The 26,687-nt window shown below is 39.4% G+C and overlaps 1 protein-coding gene across 1 annotated transcript in view; it reads left to right on the forward strand.

Annotated features, from left to right (window-relative positions):
• Positions 1 to 13,660: 13,660 nt before the first annotated feature.
• LOC142144514 (protein unc-93 homolog A-like) overlaps positions 13,661 to 26,687 on the forward strand; it is a 53,844-nt gene continuing 40,817 nt past the window's right edge. The window contains exons 1-2 of the mRNA XM_075203488.1: positions 13,661 to 14,113; positions 24,406 to 24,587. Of these exons, the coding sequence (XP_075059589.1) occupies positions 14,024 to 14,113; positions 24,406 to 24,587 (272 nt within the window). The 5' untranslated portion in view covers positions 13,661 to 14,023. The remainder of the gene's footprint in view (positions 14,114 to 24,405; positions 24,588 to 26,687) is intronic.

The raw sequence follows: 26,687 nt of genomic DNA on the forward strand, positions 1-26,687 counted from the left end.
GATATGTATTTTTTTTTCTTTAAAGGAGGCAACGCATACTTCTTCTGTCCTTGGCTCTTCACTCCCATTTTTAAACCCACACACAGAGCAAGATGTTGCATACAATTCTGTGAATATCTGTACCAGATCAGTTATAGAGTGGACTTTTGGCCTTTTAAAGACCAGAATATGTTGCTTTGACCAGTTTTGTTTAGCTCTTATGTATTTAAAGTTTTTTGTGTTCAACATCATAGCTCGGTATGTGATATTTCATAATATTGCCATCAGGAGTGGGGTTCCATGGGTGGAAGATGCCGAGGTTAATGCCAAGGAGGAGGATGACGTTGATCCTAGTCCTCCAGATTTGCAAGATTATTCTGCCTTCAGGCATATGTGATTTCATCTTACATTACATGTAAGTACCTTTTGGGTTCATTTAAATTGTAATGCTTACAATGAATGGGCAAAATAACCAAGGAAACGACTTTTTTTTTTTTTTACAAAATTGTGCAATTAGTAGAATAAACAGCAAATATAGTAACACATACAAACACAGGTGAAAAGAAGGAAAAATTTGATTTGCGCCCTTGCTTGCTCCCTAGACCAACATTCCCTGTGCTGCTAGATCTTAGCAGCATCCGGGTCACTCAAGCATTAAATGCCACAGGAGCAGGAGGGTTAGCAGATGTCACATGGAAAGAAGGGGAAGCAGGTAAAACAGGGGCAGAAAGGGCAGCAGATTAAACAGGGGCAGGACGGTAAACATGGGAAACATGGAAAGGACTGTAAACATATGGCAGATGGGAAGGAGGGTAAGCATGTGACAGATGGTAAGGAGGGTAAACATATAGCACTGAGGAATTAAGGTAAACATGTGACAGAAGGGAAAGAAGGTAAACATGGGGCAGATGTTAAGGAGGCTAAACATATGGCACTGTGGAAGAAGGGTAAACATGTGGAAAATTGGAAGGAGGGTAAATATGTCGCACAGCAGATGGAGAGTAAACATGTGACACAGGGGCAGGAGGGGCGACATGTGGCACATGGACAGGAGGAGCAACGTGTGGCACAGTGGCACCAGGGAGTAAGTAGCACAGGGGAAGAAGAGTAAACATGTGGCACAGAGTCAGGAGGGGCAACATGTGGCACAGAGGAAGGAGAGTAAAAATGTGGCACAGGCACATGTGGGGCTAAATGTAGCACAGGGGCAGGAGGGAAAACATGTGGCACAGGGTCGGAAGGGTAAAAAGGTACCATAGGGTTTGGACGGTTCAAACGTGCCTCAGCGGGAGAAGAGTAAACAGGTGGACGGCAAACTAAATAAAAAATGGCTTTGGTCAATCTGTCCAAAGTTGTATGGATTATGCTAATTGTGTTTGCAATTTGATCCACTTTGTATTCCAAAGATGTATTGCTTGCATATATTAACTGATGAATGACTTGAGCCAATTGATCATCTATGCAGACCAGTGCAGTGCACAGCAAAAGACAGATGTCTAGTGGTCTCAAAGTTTGCCTTTAAAACAACATTTAAAGCCCTACCACCTGTGTGAAATGTTCAAAGTAAAGAAAGTTGAAATGTGTACTGGCGAAAAGAAGTTCAAAATACTTTACATAAACATATAGATATAAATGTAAATTCTATTTGGCCTAAAGCTCACAATATAATCACAGATGCTATACAGCCATCAAATATTTTTTTGCACTTTAAAAAGGTCACAATTTAAGCTTGCAAAGGTTTGCTATAATTAGAAAAGATTTTGGGTTTGGTATTCCCATGCCTGGCATAACATTTGTGTGTTTCATAATATTGAAAGAAGGTGGACATTTTTGTACTGTATTCAGAGCACAATATAATTACCTCCAAAAATAAAATAACGATCGTTCACTTACCATTTCATGACCTCAGTCACAGACATTCGAATAGGAGCCATCTCACTGACCTGCTCCATGATGTTTTCCCAAATGCAGTGCTTCACTGGGGTGGATAGCTGTTGATATGATACAGTCTGTCCACCACCAGCTGCACTAGAATCTCCACCTCTTATTGGACATAGAAACATGTTGCCCTCATATATATATATATATATATATATATATATATATATATATATATGTTTATTTAGAAAGTATATATATATATATATATATATATATATATATATATATATATATATATACATATATATATATATATATATAAATATATATACTTGTACAGTATGTATATATTTATTTGTACAGTGTGTATGTACAGGACAAATTTCTCTTTCACTTGCAAACATGTGGGCTGCTAGCTTCACAAGAATTGAGAGTAATGAACCATTGCTTGGGTCACACAGCTCGTTACACTAGTAACAAGCAGAAAAGTGCATTCTACACGGCTGCAAAGATGGACCTTCGGCATAGGAGCAGATGCTACATAGTCCAGTAGCAGCATCGCTGAAGTGACCAAAGAAAGTGGCAACTGCAGCTCTTTGCTGAAGTCAGAAGTGAGATTGCAAGGCGTAAGTTCACAACATGAAATGAATTCATATGATTATAGTTTGATCTGGCCAATTTAGTTAATATGGCTTGTAATAACCTTCATCACAAAGTACAAGGCCTGCTATGTAATAGTGATGTCTCAGTATCAGTATGTGATCACATTCACTTTAGGATTCTGAAGTTTTAACAAACCTCCTACGTCAAGATTCTCATGCAAAATCTGTAGAGGTGTATGTATTTGGTGAATGGTGGAGTAATGCTCCATGTGTGGTATTTGATAATAAACACTGAAACCTACCATGCTGTCTATGTTTCTATCTATGTAGAAGAGAGAGAATTAAAAAACTTACGTGTGAAGTACTTCCGGTGGGCGGTTCGCCAAGATGGCCGCGTTTTAAACAGTCTCTCCAGAACTCGAGAAAATCGAATTACATCTTCCCTGTTAAAGGGAAGGTTTAACGAGGAAAAACTGCTTCGTTAAAGCAGAGGTCCTTCTTGGATATAAGCCAAAGTGTCTTATTATACTTTCTGGAGAGATGTAGCCACTTCCCTGGGGTTCGGCCCTGAATTCGGGCCTACTCACATGCTTCTCGCCTGGCTGCTTCCAGTACTCGAAAACAGGGATACTCTGCACTCTCCAAACACATAATTAAAGCTATATCAAGTACTGTTCTATATTAAAAACAGGGAATGTTAGTTCCACATATTGCAATATATGTTTAAGCTGACCAACTCACGCCAAAGTACTTCCAGTGCTCGGTCAGAGTCATACCTGAATCTACCTAAGAAGCCGTGAAATTGGCTGCCATTCGGACTGGACGCTTTCCGCAAGATTCAAGGTACCCCCTCTTTACATACCTTCTCACGGGGAGCCAATAATTAGAGGCGGAAAATAGTGCCTGGCTGGGGCTTCTGAAGGCCGCGACGCACGTGACAGTACTTGCACCAGACAATCACTCTCATGCTTACAGGCCAAAGAGTAAAGAGCCGTTGAGGAAAATCTATCCTGTGTGAATCTAAAGGGTCAAGATCAGGACCAGTTGACAAAATCACCAAGCGCCGTATAAACTTTGAGACGACCTACCGCTCGGGGAAACCCGCCTGGTGGAGAGTGGACGCAGCTCTGCGACGGTCTGAAGGGGCTGTTCGATAGCTGAGAGGTATTGGTGTCGAAGGATCTGCCGTTCGTGGAGTGCCGTTGTGTGCGAAGACAGGAGCTAACTTCGTTCGGGACAGTCTGATGGTGGTGAATCCGAAGGCAAACCATCTGACATATAGTGGGATCACTAACCTGTCGATTGGTTCCATATGATTTACCCTCACTGTTACTTACCCCGGTCCAAGAGATCGACTGGTTCCAGTCGGAGCATTGGGATAATTTGGCTGTCGGGCTGATCCAAAGCGAGAGGCGGCAAAGAATAGACTCTTCCCTGAACAACGCCATTTAGACTATAAGGTTTTGCTTGGACATTTGCTCTGCTATCTATTGCTATATATGCATTCACTTAATATATCAGAATTAATCTAATCATTTTGTATTTTTGACAATACATCCTGTTGTTTTAGATGTAAATTCACTAAAAGTAAATTTGTTAAATGTGATTTGCGTTATCAAAGTACCAAAAGCAGGAACACATGTGTATGTTCTATTAACCTGGGAGATATTTAACAGTTTATACTTAGTCTCTTCTAAAAAAAAACAAAAAACAAAAAAAACTAAATAATAAAAACATAAAAGAGATAGCGGGTCATAAAACAAGCGACAGAACACTTGTCATGGTAGGGAAGGTCTAGAGCTAGTGATAAAATGTAATCAAAACTTATTTTAGAGAGAGTTCATAATATAAACATAGTCATCGCATTCTTTTTCTCTTTTTTCTCTTTGAGTTTGACTTGACTAAATATCTGTGTTGTCAAATTTATACTAAAAAATCCCCAGAAAAGTAGTGACGTTTTGGATATGGAAAAATATTGTAACTAAACCATATCTAAGCGTGCGAATACAAAACCAGATCAAGCAAGACCAGGTCGAGGTAAATCAATAGCTGATAGGAAGGCCTCCCCTTCTTCCTCGCCCCTCTCATCGGGGGTCTTGGGGGAAGGTGACCAGCTACCCTAACAAATACCCACTGGGGAGCCAGGGTCTGAAACGGCCCAGATAATTTTAAATATCTTACTCCCAATTATTGACAAAAAAATTTGAATCACTTCAGGCCTCGCTTGATGCTGCTGTTCTGAAGATTTCAGAAAATACAGCCAGAATTGAAACTCTGGAGCAGCGCACAAGTGATGTTGAAGACACAAATTTACAATTACAGAATAATTCTGAAAAACAAGCTCAACAAATGTCTCAATTCCAAGATAAATTTGACGACTTGGAGAATCACAACAGGAGAAACAATCTGCGCTTTATTGGCATCCCAGAAACAATCAAGGGCCCTGAGTTAATTTCGTTCTTAAGTCAGGATGTTGTCACTGGCCTTAGCCTTCAGGACGAGATTGATTCCCCTCGCATTGAAAGGGCACATCGTCTGGGCCAAATGAGAGAGGGCCAAAGTGGTCGTCCTCGACCTGTAATAGCCAGATTCCTAGACTATACAGAAAAAGAAAAAATTCTAATAGCTTATAGACGTAAGAAAGAACTGGTCATAGATAGTGATAAAATTTTAATCTTTCAGGACTACTCGGTCACGCTCACACAAAAGCGCAAGGAATTCACTTAGACTTGTAAATTCTTAGCGGATAATAACAAGCGCTTTGCGCTTCTCTACCCATCAAAGTTAAGGGTAATAGAGAATGTATTCTTTGAGGATCTGTCTGTGGCCAAACGTCATTTAAAAATGACCGCCTCGCCTTCTGGAAACACAGGTCATGCCCGTTCGCTACCTCGTACACCACCTTGAGGAAATAGCTTGTCATAAAGGTTTTAAACTTGATTATAAATGTATAGCATAAAAAGTTGGTTTGAGAGATTTACTCACATGATGATTACTCAGTGATATAAAATAAAAAAAAATTAAAAAAAGAAAACAAACTCTCTGTGATTTAAGGTTACAATAACTTGTATGAAAAAGTTTATTTTGATCTCTGGTAATATCTCCAGAGGTCAATTATGTTTAGATTTGGTTAGGAAAATGTTTGAAAATGTATTGAGATTGTACAAATTTACTGTTTTTGATTCACATTACTTAAACACAATGTTATTTGCTATCCAAAGTGTTGCGCATTGTTTGCAGGGACGCACGGTCAGCACCCTTCACTCTGATCCCCCACGGGGAGTGGGTTAAGTCATGCAATCTTTAGGTCCTAAACCTCCTTCCCCTTTGCCCCCACAAACGCTAAATATGCTATCATGGAATGTAGGAGGCCTAATTACCCCAATTAAACGTAAGAAAGTAATAACACATCTTAAACGCTTACATACAGATATAGCATTTTTACAGGAGAGGCACTGGAAAGATTCAGAAGGCCTTGCCCTATGAGCAGGATGGATAGGTGATTGTATCACTGCCTCAAAATCTAGAGGTGTTGCTATTATATTGGCAAGCCACCTTCAATACACCATCCAGGAAATGATAATTGACCCAAATGGTAGATTTTTGCTAGTTCACATCCAAATTAATGATACAAAATTTACACTACTAAATATTTATGCTCCAAATACGGCTCAACAGGATTTTTTTTTACGTTCCATTAAGCAAATTTTAATGCAAAAAGACACACCTTAGGGTAAATGTATCAATATGCGGGTTCTTCAACACCCGCGTGTTCAGCCTCTTCCGCGATTAAATTTCAAGCGGCGCTGCATTGTAAAGGGTTAACTTCCCTTTACAATGCAGCGCCGCTTGAAATTTAATCGCGGAAGAGGCTGAACACGCGGGTGTTGAAGAACCCGCATATTGATACATTTACCCCCTAATCTCATTATAGCAGGAGACTTTAACTCGGTACCAAATCCAAAGTTAGATAGATCAGGGAAAACAAACTTGATTAGAACTTCTGATCCCAATTATTTCTCAGGTCTGGCGGTGGAATGTGGTGTAGTGGATCCATGGCGCCTACTCAATCCGTCAGATCCTTCATATTCATATTATTCTAGTGTACATGGCTCATTTTCCAGAATTGACTACATACTTGTGGCAGACCAATTAATGCCCCTAGTCAGGCGAGTGGACATAGACGATATAGTCATTTTGGATCATGCGATAGTCTCAGTTGTTATTCAACTACCCTGTTCGGGTCAGAAAACTCGTATTTGGAGATTTCCTTCGTATCTGCATGGCTCTGAGCATTTCCAACAATTTTGACTAATGCATGGGCAGAATACTTGGACGATAATATAGACCACTGGGAAAATCCTATTCTTTTTTGGGAGGCTTCAAAAGCGGTCATGCGGGTAAGAATAATTGCATACGTCTCAAATCACCGTAAAAAGTCAAAAGAAACTTACGAAGCTTTACATAAGGCCTCGGCGGACTCTTACGACCGCCATATTCTACTACAAACAGTAGAATATCCCTAGTGACACATAGAGAAGCGCGACAATTATTGGAAAGCTTTTTAACATGTCAGGCTAAACAACAAATTGATTATACAAAAAACAAGTACTTCAGATGGGGTAACAAGGCTGGTAAATTACTGGCAAATATGACTAAACCCCATAAACGTAGAGGACACATAGTGGCAATTACAGCAAACTCTCCTAAGGGTTTACTCACTAGTTCAGAGGAGATTCTGATGGAATTTCATAAATATTACTCAACCTTATACACAGGTACCCCGCTAGATCAACAATTGATGTTTAGATTACTAGGAGAAGCAAAACTCCCCTCATTAACACCTGATCAGAGGGAGATCCTTGCAGGAGTTCTTACATCTCAAGAGGTAGATTTAGCAATCAACGGATTGAAACTACACAAAGCCCCTGGTCCTGATGGCCTTAGGGCTGAATATTATAAATCCCTGTGTGGAGAAATACAGCCAATTTTGACTGAACTTTTTTGCAAACTTCGCAGAGAACGTCCGTCTTACCCTTATTTTAATAGTGCTCACACAATCCTCATACCCAAACCTGGGAAAGATTCTCAGGAGGAAGGCTCTTATCGTCCAATCACTCTCCTTAATATAGACTATAAACTACTGGCCAAAATATTGGCTAACAGACTTTAAAGTTTACTCCTCCCCATTTGTTAACTTCTCACCAATTAGGATTTGTCAATGGACGTCATTCGGTCAAGGATGTTGGCTCTGCAATTTCGGCAATAATAGCTTCTACAAAAACCCCTTCCACAAATATGCTATTAAGTCTTGATGCGCAGAAAGCATTTGACACGGTGTCCTGGCCATATCTTCATGAGATTCTCTCATTAAGACGCTTTGATAATGACTTTAAGGCCTTAATGGCCTTCTTCTATACTTCCCCCAGCACATCACAACTGATTAATGATCTCAAAAGTCCAGCTATAACAATGTCCCGGGGGACACGCCAGGGGTGTCCTCTTTCCCCTCTACTTTTCAACTTAGTTCTGGATCCCATGCTCAGAGTCTTGCAGAGTTGGAGTCTCCTTGAGGGCATTAAAATTAGTACTCTGGAGATAAAACTATCAGCCTTTGCTGATGATGTATTGGTCTACATTTCTAATCTAAAATACTCCCTTCGTCCACTGATGGCTCGTATTGCCGAGTTTGGTCAGGTCTCTGGTTTTAGAGTTAATTTTGAAAAATCATCAGCCATTTATCTCTCAAAAGAAGTTACTAAACCAATGTGGGCACATGATATCACTATTATTTGGATGAAGTCCTCTATGACATATTTAGGCATTTGTCTCCCGAAAAAAATTCATCTACTCTATCACTCAAATATTACTAAGACAATTCTGGAAACTGAACGAGAAATAAATAGGTGATGTAGATTAAATCTGTCTATGGGTGGCCGGATTAATGTAATAAAAAGGATTACTTTCCGAGACTGCTATACCCTTTGCAGATACTCCCTCTACTTTTAACAAACTCAGACTCATCAAAAATAAACTTGATTTTCCGTAAATTTATTTGGAACTCAAAGAAGGCCCGAATTGGACTCATAAAATTACAGTAACCAAGAGAGAGGGGAGGCTTCAATCTAACAAATGTGGCTCAATACAACCAGGTGGCCCAACTGAAACATCTTAGAGATTGGATTCATAATACATCCACATATACCTATCCCACACTTGATCAAAACTTCCTTCCGGGAATAGACCTCCGTGCATTATTCACATGCGTAAACAGGAATTACCGGACCTGATTAGTGATAATCCAATCCTCATTACTACCTATAAGCTATGGCATCAACTTTGTAGGCAATTCAAATTAAACCCACATGCTTCGCTATATCTCCCATTACTACATAACCCTGAATTCCAAGAGTGCATGGCTTCCTATCCTTTTACATTGTGGGAAAAATTGGGAATCTCAACAATTGGTCCACTAATTGACAAGGTGTCTCGTAAACCCATGTCTCATGATCAAGCCTCTTCTTCGTTCCCCCCCATTCGTGCCCATAATTTGGCCTACTTTCAATGTCAACATTATATTAAAACTGTCTTAAACAAGTTCTCCCCATTAGATTGGGATAACCCACTAGACCCAATTTTGTCTAAGCTGGTACCGTTACATCAAGCTATTTCACAACATTATTCTATCCTACATCATCGGTTTGATTATAGTAATTCTAAGACAGGCATCGCCAAATGGCAGGAATGATTCCCTTCCATGACCCCAGACTTTCTTCTGAAAGCCTTGTCAAAACAGTTGCGCTTAATTCCAGCTATGACTTATTAAGAGATGTTCATAAAAATCTTCCATAGAGCCTATCTCTCTCCATTCAGACGTTATCAAATAGGCATGGGAGACAATCAAATGCCCAAAATGTGGAAAGCATCAGGCAGATCTAACACATTGTTTTTGGGATTGCCCTCATAGAAAATGTTTCTGGGTCCAGATCTGGATATACTCACTCGCCCATTTAATAAACTATGTCCCACTCTCCCCAGAGTGGGCAATCTTTGGAATATTGCCAGCAGAAATTTAGGTGACCAAGGGATGTAGAAAATTATTGCTTGCTATATCGGCGGCAGCAAGGAAGAGTATTCTGCAGGTCTGGGCTCAGAAAGAACCACCTACATTCTCACTTTTTGACAAAAACTCTACAATGTTTTCCGTATGGATTGGATTGAAACCTCTTTACAAAAAGAAAGCAGAGTTGAATATTTTTTTAACACCTGGGAAACTTGATAGGTCTTTTACCGCAAGTTATACGTACACAAGTGTGGAGCTTTCATATTACAGAATGGTATAAGCTACGAATGTGTGTCGGGAATCCGCCGATTGAACAAATTGTCCTCTGAATAGTTGGTTTTAGAGAGGAGGAAGGGGTGCTGGCCTGCGTTCTTGTGCTCATCTATGTATTTACCTGTTCCTTAAATGCTAACAATCCAAAAAGTCTTTGACACTTGCCATTGGAACATATAAGTTGTCAATTATACCAGTATATTTCTACGCTTGTAAACACTTTGTATGTTTTTGTGCTCAGTGTAACCAATGTGCTTTTTTGTGTTGTCAATCTCATAAATAAAAATGATAAAAAAAAACAACTTATGTGTCATATTTTTTGCAATAAATGCTGCCTCCTCTGCTGCCATCAACAACAGGCCAGGGAGGGGTCCAGGAGGAGCTCCTGGAGGAAACCCATGAAAAGGCCCTTTCCCCACCCCAGAAACCACCCTTTCCTCATCCCAGGATAGCCCCTTTCTCCACCATTGGAGGAACCTCTTTCACCACACCTGGAGGAAGACCAAGAAGAGTCCTGGCTGGAACCCCTTATTATTAGCTAGTATCCAATGAAGGAGGTCCAGGATCCACAAGTGGAGGAGGCAGGGATCCCATCCCAAGCCCATGAAAAAGAATGTAAGTATCTTGATTTTATAATACTGTAGTAAATTATTTCATTGTTTTGCAGCATAAATGTGTAGACATCAGAAATACTTTCTTTACTAAATGTTTCTTTACCGAGGCAGAGATTACTATTCTACAGTTATCTGACTTCATGGACAGTGTTTGCTGTAAACCTTCCACCCCCCCCCCAAAAAAAATAAAAAATATATATATGTATGTATGTGCCTCCACAATTCAGTCCTCTGGTTAGTGCTATGTTCACACAGAGATGAATATTTCAGAAGGTTTCTATTAATGTAATACCTCTGAACTTTGCACAGCTGGAAAAATGCATAGAAATTTATGCACATATTGATGGATTGTTTACAAAATGTTGTGAGGTTAAAATATTGTGTTTTGTTTTATTCCAGGAGCAGAAGAACCTCCCCAATGCAAATATAATCTTATTAGAAAAATTAAAAAAATTAGAAAAAAAGATAAGAAATGACAAAATACCTTGAGTTACTGGGAAAGCACTATAGTGGATTTTTTTCTTATGTTTGTTTTTGCCATAAAAAAGTTTTTTATTTAAAAAAAACCTTTGTGTGTGTGTGTGCTTTATTTTTGCAAGGAAATGTGTACTACTGTGATTAAGGTATATTCTAAAGGATTTTTCGATATCATCATCAACATCATCATAAACATTTATTTATATAGCGTCAGAAAATTCCGTAGTGCTTTACAAATGGAAACAACACAGTAATAAAACAATACTGGATAATACAGAAAGACAAAAAGGTAAGAGGGCCCTGCTCTCAAGCTTACAGTCTATAGGATATCATGGAATAGTGCAGGTTGACGCAGTAATGTATATAAAGGGTTAATATGCAGTAATTGTCATGAAGCATGAGTGTTTAGGAATAATAAGGTGAATGAAGGTTTTATGCAGCTCACTTCCTCTGGCGTCGCGGCTCCCATGGCCTGTTCGATTGTCTCGGCCGTCACCGTGGCAACGGCATTGGCAGCCGGGCGCAGACGCAGATGTATTAATTAATTCACTAATTACCTACCTCCTGAGGTAATTAGTTTTTTTACCTTCCTGGGAATATGGGAGGAGTCTTTACTCTGGCTGTCTATTGGCTGTCATTAGTATATAAGGCAGGGAGGGCTTAGCCTCCCTGCTGGTTATAGCGCTTGTGTTACACGTGTTGCTGACCTGCTACCAAGCACCTTCTAGAAACTTGGCTATCTGTGACCTGATCTCCCTGTTGAGACCTTGGCCTATTTCCTGGAACCTGCTTGTTTGCCTGTGCCATTTGACCTGTTTTTCTGTTCTCTGGAATCTCCGTGTTTGCTACCTGCCCTGACCTTCGGCAAGTTTATTGACTTTCCTGCTTGCTACAGACTCACAATCTAGAACTGTCCCTGGTTTCTGCCTCCAGTATTCCGGTTCCTTACCCTGCACTGTGATTATCCTGATAAGTTTCTACTACCATACTATGGGAAAGGTGGCTGTTCAAGGTGAAGACCTCTACTAGACAGGTTCTAAAAACTTATCACATATCCGTGGTCCTAACAGAAGGTGATGAAGGAATTGTACATCTGTGTGCTCCTCTGTGAATCAGGAGTAAGGAATAAGAAGTATGTAATGCAGTAAAATGCCTTTGCTTGCAATTCACATAGAGGAGCAAATAAAAATGCAATGACACGTGCGTTTGATTTTACGTCGCGTGAGTAACTACCGTATTCATCAAGGAATGTTTTGCTTATGTGCGCTCATCCTTGAATACGAATGCAGTATGCACAAATTACATGCGTTTTTTAAAAAACATGATGAATCAAGCCCATAATGTCTCCAGGCTTTTTTATTTTTCTAAAGAACCCAATCTTAGGAGTTGAACACAATAAAAAGTATGAACAAGGACAGGCTGTATAGTGATTGTGTTGAAGGGAGGTCCTCTGGGTGTTTAGGTTGCAGACATTACATCCAGAGGATATCAGAAGGGCAGAAAAATTGATGGATTGTTTAAAATAGATCTTATATTTGATCAGTGATATCTGGAAAGGAATACAAATTTTTGTGCAATAGTATTGTGGTATACCAAATGCTGAACACAATATTCTTAGCTCCAGTGTTGGACTTTAGTTCAATATATATATACTGTGAGTTAGTACACTTTTAGGAATTTTCAGGCTAATTTTGTATCTATATATGACTGTGATCTGGTTCATTTAGTGCTGTCTATTTCTAAGAATTGTATTTAGAGCTTGACTTTATGCCTCACACCACACAGCAGAGCTCACTGATGGCTCCAATTTCTTCTTTTAAATACAGCCTTTTCCATAAATTCTGGTGCCACAGCTTAATTTTTTCCCTCCTGGTGACTTCTGCCTTCCATCACGGTGGGTATAACCTAAACACTCTGGGATGAGACCCCCAGAATTGGTGCAGTAGAAATCTTTCGAGAGTGTGCAGGAAAATGGACCTTTTTTGAATGCTTACTTATTTTTTTTGATTCATTAGGATAAAAAAAAGGTTTCCAGGTTGCAGGCCTCCAGTTTGCAGCAATTTGCAGTAAGCAAAATTATATTAATAGGCTTAGTCATGCAGATTATTACTTTACAAAGCAGACTGGGGCTTTGTCCTAGATATACAGTACGGGCTTCGTATAAGATTTCTACATACAGTGTGTCTGAATGGTCATTCTTAGATTTTTGTGGATCTCTGTAGAGTACCTATGATTCTAAACAAAGAAGTCCTATCTGCCAGGTAATAACTAAGCTCCACATACTGTTATACACTAGCAGATAAACCAACCCCTAATCAGGCTCTAAGATATAGAATTAGTCAATGTGGTGTATATTGTGGTGGAGCTTGTTGGGCTCCAGACCATTATTAACTCCTCAATTGAGAAACCTAAATAAATCCAAAGGCTGTGGCATGATCTGGGTACACCAAAATTCCCCCGGGAAAATCTCTGCATATAGAAGTTAGTGCACTAACCAGCCTGTGGATTTGCTATAAACTAATCACACTACCTGAAAAGGAGTATTCCATTAAAAATGTCCATACATGGCTAAACCTTATGCAATAGTTTATGTTTAATTTTTGAGTTTATTTTTAAAGTATTCAGTATATTTTTCCAAGTATGAGTAGAAACTGTAATAATACTTCCCTAATCAGATATAAGGACCAAAACAGCATTTATAGTATACATTTCAATATAATTTAGTTGCCATTTCCTTTTAAAATAAGCAATATCATACTGAAACTGTTCATGCAATGAAAACAATTGTTAGGAATCAAAACCAAAGTGACCACATTAACGAAAGTCATGTGTGGAAGAGTTGGTTTATTAATAACCCGGATTTCAATACTAGAGCCCAACCCTAAGTCATTATTACATTGTTTAATGTTTTCAGAAATGCAAAACTGAGTCATCAATCAAAATGCTATTTACGTGAACTACTAAGAGTTTATATAACTCTTGGAAGAGCTTTGAATTTCTCAAGTGAACAGTAACCTTTGTACTAGTAGCTTGAAAGTTGTACTGTTTCCAATTGCATGGCTTGTGTTAATTGAGTGTTTTGGCTTTTTATCTAACAGCAACCAAACAATCCAGTTTGATTTGGAGGAGAAGCAATGGAAATAAAACATCTTAAGAATATTATAATCGTTTCTTTTGGATTTCTACTGCTATTTACAGCATATGGAGGACTACAGACTTTGCAGGTAATATGTGTTTTATGATATTATACATTTCTACTGTATCTCATACATTTAATACCAAACACATTTACAATAGTGGTATAAGTTTGCTTTATGACATACAGGAGGGTATTCAATTGTCCGTTAGTTGTTTTTTTTTTTTCCGCAGCGTAACAAAAAAAAAATCTCCCACGGGTTTTTAACTGCAATAGCGATCGTTTTTAGTTAGCGCAGCAAGAAAACTCGTGCAATTCAATTGAAAAAGAGGGAACTCTGCCCCCGCGCGTTAATCATTGTGTTTGCGAGTTTTCAGGGGAGTGAAGGGGAGTTTTAACGCGGTCATGTATAACACAAAAAAAAAGGTTTTGCATACATTTTCAAACATTAGATTGCATTACACATTGATAATATCTACATTACAGTACTTTCTTTAGCATAGGTTTTTATTGAACTATTTTTTACCATAGAGTCATCTACACCATGTCAAAACACATTACTACATTCATATTTGTACAAAAAAATACATAAATATAATTAATTAGTGATTTAAACTTTTTTTTTTTAATTTCATTACTTTTCCACAAGAAAATCAACTTTTACATGTTAGGCATTAGTGATAAACATAGTTTAACTTTTTAGCACATTATTACATGATTTCAAATACTTTTCAGAGGTTTTTTATTTTTAACACACTCCAAAGAGGTGCGAGATAAAACAGCATATTTGTCTGTTTAACGCGCCGTGTTAAAAAAAAGTGAATAGCTTTTAATGCGGTTGCCTCTCAAACACCCTATACCTTCAATAGACCTTCTACTGGACCGCGAGAGGACCATTTCATGAAAAAAAAGTAGCGTTAAAATGGAATTGAATTGCGGGTAAAGTTAACCCGCTCGAAAATTATAAAAAACAGCGTTAAAATTACTTAACGCGGTCTTTGAAAAACCTCGCTGACAATTGAATACCCCCCACAGTATTGTATGTTGAGCTCTCAAGACAAAGCAGCTATTTATTAATGCCCTGTGTGAAAACTGTAATTGACAAAAAGTTTAATTATAGCACATTGCATGAGGTATATTATGTAGCATTGAGAAAATAATTTATCATGTGGAAGAGCTACTTAACTAACATCATAATAATATGCAAACATTAGACAAAGAAACCAAATGTGTGATTGTTCGAGATATATTGCTTAGAACAAATGATGCAGCATACATTTATTGTTAGTAAATTAGCCCTACTTTTTCACTGGATGATCAAGATTGCGCTCTACTTTTGATGAAACAGATTAAGACAAGGAGATATGTCCACGGTCTCCAAAGCCTCAAAGAGTTGACAACGGTACACGCGTTCTCGGCTCTGTCAGCGGTCAGAAAACCGCTGAATCTGCTCTCCTCTTATAAGGGCCAACTTTGTTATATTTAAGGATCCCGCTGACACCTATGTAGTGCCAGAGTATTGGTTCACCAGCTATAGCGTTCCTGTTACCTGTACCTGTATTCTACATTTTGGCTGCAGACACTTGACTCATTTCCTGGACTTCTCCCTTGTTTATTGTTTGGTACCACTTTGCTCGTTCTGGTTCTGTCCTTTGGTTTGGATCTGACTTACCTTCTGGATCCTCCCAATGTACTACGCTGGCTTTGACTCAGATTATTTGACCATTCCTGTTCATCACTCCATTGCACTAGCAGCCAAGCCCATATCTCCTTGTAGAGGCCCCTAGAGAACATCAGTGTTGCTTTAGACTCTGCGCCTGCCTGTTTAGTTGTGTCAATACCAGTCAGTGGTGTTTCCAGTGTTACTAACATGACAATGTGATATGTGCTGCAGTGCTAATCTCGATGGCTCACACTAGCTCTCTGTTAGGAACCCCTCCAGCCAGCACAACAAAACCTGGAGTCTGCTGTTCACTGGAGCCCCTAGTGGTGGGGACAGACTTGGCTACAGACAAACGTAGGGTTGTGAAATAAGCACTGACTGGGGAGAATACAGGGATAGTGTGTAGTAGTAAACAGCAGAATGAAATCCAGGCAAGGGTCAAGGGCCGGCAGCAGACAACGAATCCAGATAACAAGCCGAGGTCAGAGGTCACAGGCAATACAACAAGGTCCAGAAACAAGCCAGGGTTCATACACGGGAAATCAGATCTAGAACACAGCACAGGAGCAGGAAAACAGGGAACAGGAGCCTAGCTACACTGGGCGCTATAACTGGCAGTGAGGCTCTGTCCTCACTGCCTTAAGTAGCGAGAAGAACCAATCAGAGCAGTGTGCAGCGAGACTCCTCCCAAAACATATCAGGCTATCCCATGTAACAGACATATGCGTAGAAATACAAGCAAAACTTCTAAAACAAGGTTCTCAGATGTGGGGAATATTTCCCCTAGAAGGCATTATCCTGCTAAGATAATATATATACATAAATAAAATAATACGCCCATGCAACCGGGACATAGGAGGCAGAAGTGACATCCCGGTCATCATGGAGACAGCCGGGATGCCCAAGGCACCGGAAGTGAGTCCTAACACTCTCTTCCAGTCTCGGATGTCATCTAGCAGTCAGGATGCTTAACTAGTCACTGAACCACCATGCTGCTCGCAGCGGCTCACACTGTTCTTGTCCTGGCTGTCACAGCTGGGATTCACTGTTCTGTGATTGCAGTTATGTGACTGCAATCACCAATCTCAGTTGGGTGGGCTTGCTCCCAATGGCTTAGCCTCCTTGTTGGATATATCATCCTTGCTCTGCAATTTCTTAAAGCCTGCTGTGTTGCTATTTTTTTTTTCTGCTGATTAACTACCTGTTGCTTGAGCCTACATGTTCCTGGATTCTCCTAGGCTGCTGCCCATCTCTACCCCCTGTCTTTGTTATGGGACCTTCCTTGCTCTCTGCCCACCCTGACTGTTGGGCTTCACCTTTAAATTTCTGTTCGCTGCCTGCCCTCAACAATTTGCCTCTGTACTGGTTTTCCTGTGTATGTTGCTGGTGTACTACTACTCCCAGCCTCCTTAACCCATCACTATCTGGTTACAAAGATAAGCTCTTACTACTCTGAGTACAAGATCTGGGGGCATCCGAGTAGCTGTGAGAATATCATTCTCTATGCGGCTTGCTATAGGTGAAGTAAAAAACAAGAAATGCAGCGCTACAGACCTAACTGTCACAATAGAAAAATATGGTCTCAGTCACAAATAATCTGACAAATATATTTATTCTGTTAAAACATATGAATAACCTTTACTACTACAATGACACTTTGTATATAATACTACCCCACAGATGATAGCGCTACTACATCAAAAAATATATGTGACAGCTGTCTCCGTTGTAGCTAGTTTTGCAATAAAAATATAAATATGAGCATGAAGGGCCACAATTAGGTGATCGATGATATCCAAATATCTGGATGAAAATGTTACAGTTCTGCAGTTCACATATAGATAATGTGGATTAGCGTTCAGACTTTTTCATCAATATATATGAGCAAACATCGTGTAAATTCAACATCTGTACACTGTGATAATCTATATTATGCAGCTCCCACACCAGCATCGATATAGCATATATTCACTGTTACAGCTGTAGGAATATCCGTGTTATCCGTATTATCCCATAATATAACAGAGACAGACATATCTGTATACAGGCAGATGGCTTGGAGCCGTGGTGCGGACGTTGTCCACGGCTCTCAGCTATGTGTGAGGCCGTCCTTGTGTGCAGCTCTTGATGAAATTCCGAGTCTGTATCGTGTTGAGCAATCAGGATGTATAAAAATACTGTGTGTCAATTCCGAAGCTCTCCCTGTTCAGAACATTTGCTAGATCAGTAATAGCGGCTCCTGTGTCCTTCCACGGAATCCACAATTGGCAATTTTGAAAAGTATCCAAGTAGCCAATTTAGCAAATAGGTAGTTAAATTAAAAAAAACAATTTAGTAATTGTCATAGTAACCCTAACACATTTCATTACAGATTGTAACTTCATCAGAGGAAATATTAAGATCCATTTGAGAGCTCTTGAGAGCCTTATATGTGTTTCACCTTCAATTAACCAATCAATGGTAATAACACACATCCTTGATTATTTGTGACCACATGAATCGTAATATACTAAGAGGCAAATTCCACCATAGAGATATCCTATATCATGCCCTAAGAATTGAAAATATAAAAATAAAAGTAAAAATAAAAATAAAAATGAAAATAAATATAAAAAAATATATATATATAAATGTATAAATGAAATTGAATATTAATGTAGATAAAAATAAAAACAAAAATAGATATGAAAATAAAAATAAAAATAATAATAAAAATATTATTAAAAATGAAATAAAAATAAAGGTTTTTATAAAAATATTAATAATAATCAAAGCATACCCATTAGAAAAAGAGAAATATAATATCTAGATATGATCCATTATGATCATAAGAAACAATTAAGTACCATGGATTAATTTAAACCTTCTGGATGAATAGAATTCAATTTGTGCTTCCATGCAACTTCTTGTTTACAAAGTTTGTTGTATCTGTCTCCCCCTCTATCGGTCATTTTAACATGTTCTAAACCATATACAGTAAGACAAGAGGGATTACTATCATGAGCCACTGCAACATGTCTTAAAATTCTGTGGTTCTACTAACAAAACAAAACCTCTACATATGATCATTGGACTTTTGTTATTGATGCAATTACTTATATTTTCACTCACAATTATTTTCTGTTGGAAGGGGTATATTATTTACAGTTAATGGGAACGGTCATGGGGACCAGGTTCGCCCCCTAGTTACGCCATCCTCTAAATGGGTGCGATAGAAAACGAGCGCATCTGGGGTGGTGATCTGGGGGCGAGCCTGGTCTTCTATGGCCGCTATATAGATGATTTGCTGATTATTTGGCAAGGTACTGATCAGTCAGGTTATTCATATGTTTTAACAGAATAAATATATTTGTCAGATTATTCGTGACTCAGGCCATATTTTTCTATTGTGACAGTTAGGTCTGTAGCACTGCATTTCTTGCTTCTTACATGATCTGTGTTTTCGGGTGGGTGCAGCCACCTGTGTATTTGCAGCAGCTTAACCTTCTGTCCATACCATTTGTATAATGGTTTTATTGCATTGGTGCCAGTTAGGGTTTTTTTGCTATAGGTGAAGACCTCTAATTGCTTTGTTCTCAGAGCTTATCTAGTTTCTAATGAGAGACGTAACATTATAACCGGCCAATAAGGAAAATGAATTCTTAAGGAGACTGGATAGCCAAGTTCTGCTCAAGTGCTGGCTCGTTACATCCATACACTCTCGCAAGCGCTACAGGAGCTATTATCTGTTTGTCTGCTCAAGAAAAGGAGCTCTGCACTTTCATTTCTAGTTGTGGTTTTTTGAATATATCTAAGATTCCCTAACCCTGAAACTTTGGAGAAATTAATACAGCTGGCAATTCAATGTGATAGGCACATAAATGAAAGGAAGATGGAGAAAGAATAGGGTGCCTTTACTTTCGTCTCTCACCTCCACACCTGTTGAGGCCGATCTTACTGAACCCATACAGTTGGGGCCTTACATACTTTCCAAGGAGGAAAAGTCCAGGAGAGGTTCTTTGGTCTCTGTTTATACTGTGGATGAAAGAGTCATATGGCCAACACCTGTCCCAATAATCTGGGAAAATACCAAGCCTAGTAGATTTGAAAGAGGTACACTTAGGCATACAACTAGTCTCTTCCAGAAACTCTTTTTAAGTTTCTGATTTTATTATTTTTGGTGTTTAAGCTTTTGACATCTCTATCTTCCTGGCCAGTGGAACAGTTGGAAACTTTTTGGATTATCGGGCTAGCTAAAGCCCTTTCCTCAATATGGATCTGGTTAGCACAGTATGTGGTCTTGATGGTAATCCAGTTGTAGGCGAATAGATTCTGAACAAAACTTTACCTTTACGTTTATTCATTGGGAGCCTGCATTCAGAACAATTGTCTCTATTCCTGATCTATTACACCATGGTTCTGATCATTTTAGATCATCCGCGTTATTCAGAGATAATCCTCTTATTGACTGGGCTAAAGGCTAAATCATTTGTTGGGGGCTCTAATTGTTCTACCTCATGTCTAGCTTTAACCATATGGATGATCCAGCCTTCCTCTCCATGTATTCCTCATCCTTACCATGAAATCCTTGATGTCTTCTCAAAAAGAGCAGCAGATACATTACCCACATATCGGGGCAACAACTGAACTATTGAATTAGTTCTGGGGGCCAGACTGCCTAAAGGGAGACTTCATCCTTTGTCTTGTCTGGAAGGCCATGGAGGAGTATATCCATGAGAAGCCCAGTATAGGCTTCATACAGCCTTCAAAGTCACCAACTGGAGCATGATTTTTCTTTGTTTCTAAGAAAGATGTGATTCTTCGAACCTGTACTGATTTTAGGGGTCTAAATAAGATTACCATAAAGAATAGTTACCCATTACCATTCATCTAAATCTTGTTTGATCAACTCAAGGGAACTACCATTTTTTCTAAAATAGACCTTTGTGGAGTATATAATTTAATTTGTATAAAGGAAGAAGATGAGTGGAAGAGAGCATTCAATATGTAATCTGGACATAACATTATTTGGTTATTCCCTTTGGTCTCTACAATGCTCTTACAGTCTCTCAAAAATAATCAAGACTTCCTGGGCAAAATTGTTTGTGCACCTAGATGATATTCTGGTCTATTCGACATCTCTAGAATTACATCAGCTTCATGTTAAGAAGGTCCTTCAGAAACTCAGAGAGCCTCAACTAACCTAAATTACCTTTTATTATGGAAGTTTATGCTTCTGATGCTGGTGATGGAGCCATCCTTTCCCAAGAACCTGTTGATAAGAGGTTATATCCCTGTGCCTTTCTTTCTTGAAAGTTTTCATATGCTGAATCCAACTATGAAGTTGGTGACCAGGAACTCTTGCCATAAATTGGGCTTTCAAAAATTTGAGGCACTGCTTAAAAGGTGTCAGTCATACCATTACAGTTCTTATGTGTTACGAGCCGCGGCGGTGCCCAGCCGCCGCGACTCACTCACCTGCGTCCCGGCCGTCGCTATGGCGACCGGGACGTCACTTCCGGCCCTGACCCGGCCGTTGCCGGGGCAACGAGAAGACGCTTCAGCGCTGCGTCCCGGCAATGAGAGGTCTGCTGGACACCCTGGAGTTTATAAGACGCTGGAGATCCTTTCCCGTACGGTCTGGTGGCCATCCTTGTCCGCTGACGTCAAGAGTCATGTCCTCTCGTGTGAAATTTGTGCCAGGAACGAAGTCCCCAGGACTAGCCCGGTGGGTCAATTGCTTCCATTGCCCATTCCTGCAAAACCTTGGACACATTTGTCCATGGATTTTATTGTTGATTTGCCACCTTCTGCAGTACATAATACTATTTGGGTTGTGGTGGACCGTTTCAGTAAAATGGCACATTTCATCCCATTAACCAGGCTTCCTACAGCTCGAGATCTGGCCATTCTCTTCATACAACATGTTTTCCGGCTCCATGGACTTCCTTCCGATATTGTTTCTGATCGTGGTTCACAATTCATAGCACAATTCTGGAAATCCTTCTGCACCCTCCTCGGAATCCGGATCAGTCTGTCATCTGCATACCACCCTCAGTCTAACGGGCAAACTGAAAGGGTTAACCAAGCACTTGAACAGTTCCTCCGATGTTATTCCTCAGAATTCCATGACAACTGGTCATCTTTGCTGCCTTGGGCAGAGTTTGCCTACAATAACTCATCTCACTCATCTACTCAAACTTCTCCGTTCTACTGTAACTTCGGTTTCCATCCCAGGTCTAATTCTCTGTACTCTCTCAAATCTGCTGGTATTCCGGAGATTCATTCCACAGCTGCTGATCTGAAAGTAATTTGGGGGAAAGTTCAGTCCTCCTTGAAAAAATCCTCATTGTCGGCTAAAAATTTTTCGGATCGCCACCGTACCACCTGCCCATTCAAAGTGGGCCAGAAAGTATGGCTATCAACTAGAAATCTTAGGCTCAGACAGCCTTGTAAAAAACTAGGGCCTAAATTTATTGGGCCGTTCATGATTACCAAACAGATCAATCCGGTAGCTTTTAGATTGAAGATTTCTAGTTCACTAAAAATTCCGAACACATTTCATTGTTCATTGTTGAAGCCGGTATTGTATCCTAGTCAATCCTCAACTGTGCCTGGGGGAAGTTCGAGTAAGCCACTAAGATATGTGGTTCAAAGGATTTTAGATTCCAAAAAAGTGCAAGGACAGGTGCACTTCCTGGTGCAGTGGAGGAACCGCGGGGTAGAAGAGCGATCTTGGGTTCCGCGAAGACAACTCCATGCCCCTAAACAATTGAAGGAATTCTTCAGGAGGTTCCCAAGAAAACCTGGATGTCGGGGTCCCTCGACCCCTCCTCAAGGGGGGGTACTGTTACGAGCTGTGGCGGTGCCCAGCCGCCGCGACTCACTCACCTGCGTCCCGGCCGTCGCTATGGCGACCGGGACGTCACTTCCGGCCCTGACCCGGCCGTTGCCGGGGCAACGAGAAGACGCTTCAGCGCTGCGTCCCGGCAATGAGAGGAAGCCGGGCGCAGCGCTCACCATGTTCTAGCCTGTGGGCTAATTAATGCAGCCTATTAATTATGCTGGGGGCTGTGTCTAAATCAGAGCTAGGCTCTGATTGGTGGCCACTGGTATTTAAGGCAATGAGGTCTGCTGCCTCATTGCCGGTTATAGCTTCTGTGTTCCAGTCTGCTGACCTGCTAGTTCCTGTCCTGTATCCTGATATCTCTATTTGACTCCCCGTGTATGACCCTTGGCTTTGATTTGGACCTTGCTCGTGTTTCCTGTGACCCTGATCTTTGGCCTGTTTACCCGTTCTGATATTTGCTATTTGCCTGTGACCCCTGACCTCAGCTTGTTCATCGATACCGTTGTCTGCTGCCGGCCCTTGACCTCTGCGTGGACCTGACTCCTCTTGCCTGGGTTCTCCCCAGCTGGTACGCACTTCACGACCCTCTGTCAGTTTGCGGCCCAGTCTGTCCCCACCATCAGGGGCTCCAGTGAACACCTGACTGGCAGAGTAGATTCCGGGTTGTGTTGTGCCGGCTGGAGGGGTTCATAACATTATGGATCACAAAAACTTGCTGTATATCAAGTGAGCTAAAAGACTAAATTTAAGACAAGCACATTGGGTACTATTATTTATACAAAAAAAGGAAAGCGCTACAGTATCTATTTTTTGCTATATTATTTATACAATTCAATTTCATTATTACATTTAGACCCGGCTCAAAAAATCTCAAAACTGATACTCTGTCCTAAAGCTTCCTTCTGAAATCATAATCTTAAATCTGAACAATTGTCTATTATTTCTAATACTTCCATTATAGCAGGGCTCATACAGGATTTCTCTATTCAATTTTCTCTAATGCAAGATCAATATCTAATGCAAGGCAATTTTAATGTATTATACTTACCTTTTATGTATGTAAAAAGACTGGCTTTGTCAACTTGATGTGCAGTACTTTTCAAAATTAATTAATTCATTAATATAAAAAAATATATATTGTGGCACATCAGCCATGGCCAAATAATCCTAGGCTACTTCACCATGTTGACCACTTCCCTTTGTTTGATGTAAAATAGGACTGGAAATGACTTTCAAATTAAGTTTACTAAACAAATCGTCTATATATAATTTTGCACACTAAATACAGTGTAGTATCTCTTTCACAAAGATTCTTAATACAGATGAATCAAAAAATAAACTCTATTGCAGTTACAGATTTTCTCTGGCTAAACTAGATTATGCAATAATATATAAAGATGAAAAAAACCATTGTAAAATGCAATGTTTACTGTATTTATAGAAGTAGCAATAAATATAATACATAAGTAAATAAGTGCCGGCTTTAATGCAGAATGTTCTTATAAAATCTTGTAAGCACAATCATCTATGAAGAAGGTAATCTGATAAATTTAATTTTTCCTCACTAAACTTTCTACTTGTATTCATTATGGTGTGCTTTGCTCTCTTTTCTTTAAAAAAAAAAAGAATTCCTCTAGCTGAGCTTAGAAAGTAAGTAAAAAGTTTTGATTATATGTCAACTGTTTGTACTCACCCTTTAAATTACTCTACTTACTTAAACAAAGTAGTTTTTTTTCTTGCCAGCGCTTCCTTCTTTTTAAACAGGTGCATTATACTAAGTGATGTTTTGCAATATTTATTTGTTTGGTTTGACATTAAAATGTTTTTCTTGGAAGTGAATTTGTGCTTACAGATATATTTGTGCAAGTAAATTTCTTTGTTATTACAGAGCAGCCTAAACCCTGAAAAAGGCCTGGGTGTTGCATCACTGAGTGTCGTCTATGGATGTTTGATTGTATCTTCACTTTTTCTACCTCCTATCATTATTAAGAAAATCGGGTGCAAATGGACCATTGTAGCCTCAATGTGTTGCTATATCACCTACTCTATTGGGAATTTCAAACCAAACTGGTAAAAATATCTATTTTATATGTTAATATAAATGCAGATTATGAATACTCCTGCTATATATATGGACGGTCTACTGACCTCTAGCGGTGGAATGCACACACACACTCCCATCCACATTGGAAACATGCACACTTTTGGTCCGACAAAAGTGACTTGTGGGTATAGGCCAGATTTTTATGGCAAGCATATCAGCAAGGTCCACTGCATTGATTAGCCTTGGGAAGCTTTGTGGGGACGATCATTTTTTGTCCCCACTACCACTAAGGTCCCCACAGTGTTGGTGTGTAAAGAGGTCAATGTCCCCACAAGCATATGAATGCAAGTACACACACACACACACACACACACACACACACACACACACACACACACACACACTACCCAAAGGAACTTGCACCAAATGCTCAAGTAGCAAAATGTATATATAAATGTGTCCATTGTTAAAAGACATATATAGGCAACATTTAAAAGTGGAACAACAAACATTAAAATCTATAGTTTTGTTTTAAAATGTTATAAACATTCCAAGAGAGTATAAGGGCAGTGATAATGACACAATAATTTCACATCTTAGTCACAAATTGTCATCCAAAAAGTTTAAAATGCTAGAGCTCATACATATTTAATTAAAATATGACAATAATAATATATTTTACTACCATAGATAAACGCTAATATTATAAATGACTATATACCACAGATAAGTGCTAGAAACTAACAACACATATACTGCTTTAAACTAATTGCAAGACTTAAAAACTGTAAATGTGAAAAGTAAATGAACAAAAGATAAAATCTTTATGTCAGAAAATAAACCAAAATAAAGTCATATACACATGATAGTCAGGTCATTACTGCAGAAAATAGCCCCAACACGTGTATCAACATACACGTATGTTTTGTGTTTGGCTTCCATTTTGTATTACACTGCCTACTATAGTACAAAATCAAAGATTGAAGAAAGCAGTCAAACATTCAGCCAATCCAAAGCAGAAATCAATGTGTGTATAATCAGTATGTCCACAGGTCAGCTCATTAAAGTGTGGGTGTGTTCAGCACAGCAGTGCCCTAATAGCAATGACAGACAATGTCATACAGCCCCAAGAGCTGACAATAGTCTAAATTACTTAGTTATGTATTACTATGTTATGGCTAGTTTTGCAGAACAAATTGAGGGACTGTAGACTGTTTTGGGGTTTATTCATTAAGGGACATAAACAGTGACTTTATGCGTACAATCCGTGAAACTGATCATATGACACAGATCGCAACAACGTTCAATTCATGGTGACGCCATAGCCACAACCCCACTATAAAAAGCCTAAATTCACTGCATTGAAAAGTGGGTGTTGTGCTTATTGACGCAAGTAAGCCCTCCCCCCCCCCACCACCAGTATTCAATGCCTTGAATTTCGCCATTTTTTAGGATCCAGGAGGGTTGCCTACTCTTCCAGGAGTCCGCGAGGACTCCCCAAAATTCATGAGCCTCCCGGAAATTCTGGGAGAGTAGGCAAGCATGATTCATCTTCGAGCACAAAGAACACTTACTACAACCTGAGATTTCAGGGGAGGAAAGGGGCGGAGAAGGGGCATTTGCCCACAGTCAATGTACAGTAAGGGCGTGCTGATCTTGAACGCACACAGCTGAGTCTGAATCAAGCTCTGGGCTTCTCAGCAGTATCTGTTGCTCCAGCCACGAGTTTAGTCTTACTGCTTATTACTAGTGATGACAGTTGTGTATGCATGCTAGAAAATGTGTTTGCAATCAGGAGCAACTTGAAAAATTTATTTTATGTACAGTAGACATTAAGAACATCCTAATAAATGTATGCTATACAAAAAAATTATAATTTAATATTTTGTCAACATGTTAACATAGAACATTACATGAATATTTTTAATTTAAAAAAAAAAAATTCTGTGCATTCATTTGTGCCTTTATATTCCACATATAAATTGGATGTATCCTGCAGTGTCCTGTCTAGTAGAGCAGACTTACACCTGTGTTCATCACCACACACATTTTTACATCCACTCCTTGTTAAATTCGGACGTATATATACCCGATATACGTGTATTTTAAAAACAAATGCACATTGT

The sequence above is a fragment of the Mixophyes fleayi genome, chromosome 3 (assembly GCF_038048845.1).
Source record: "Mixophyes fleayi isolate aMixFle1 chromosome 3, aMixFle1.hap1, whole genome shotgun sequence".
Classification (NCBI taxonomy): Eukaryota; Metazoa; Chordata; class Amphibia; order Anura; family Limnodynastidae; genus Mixophyes; species Mixophyes fleayi.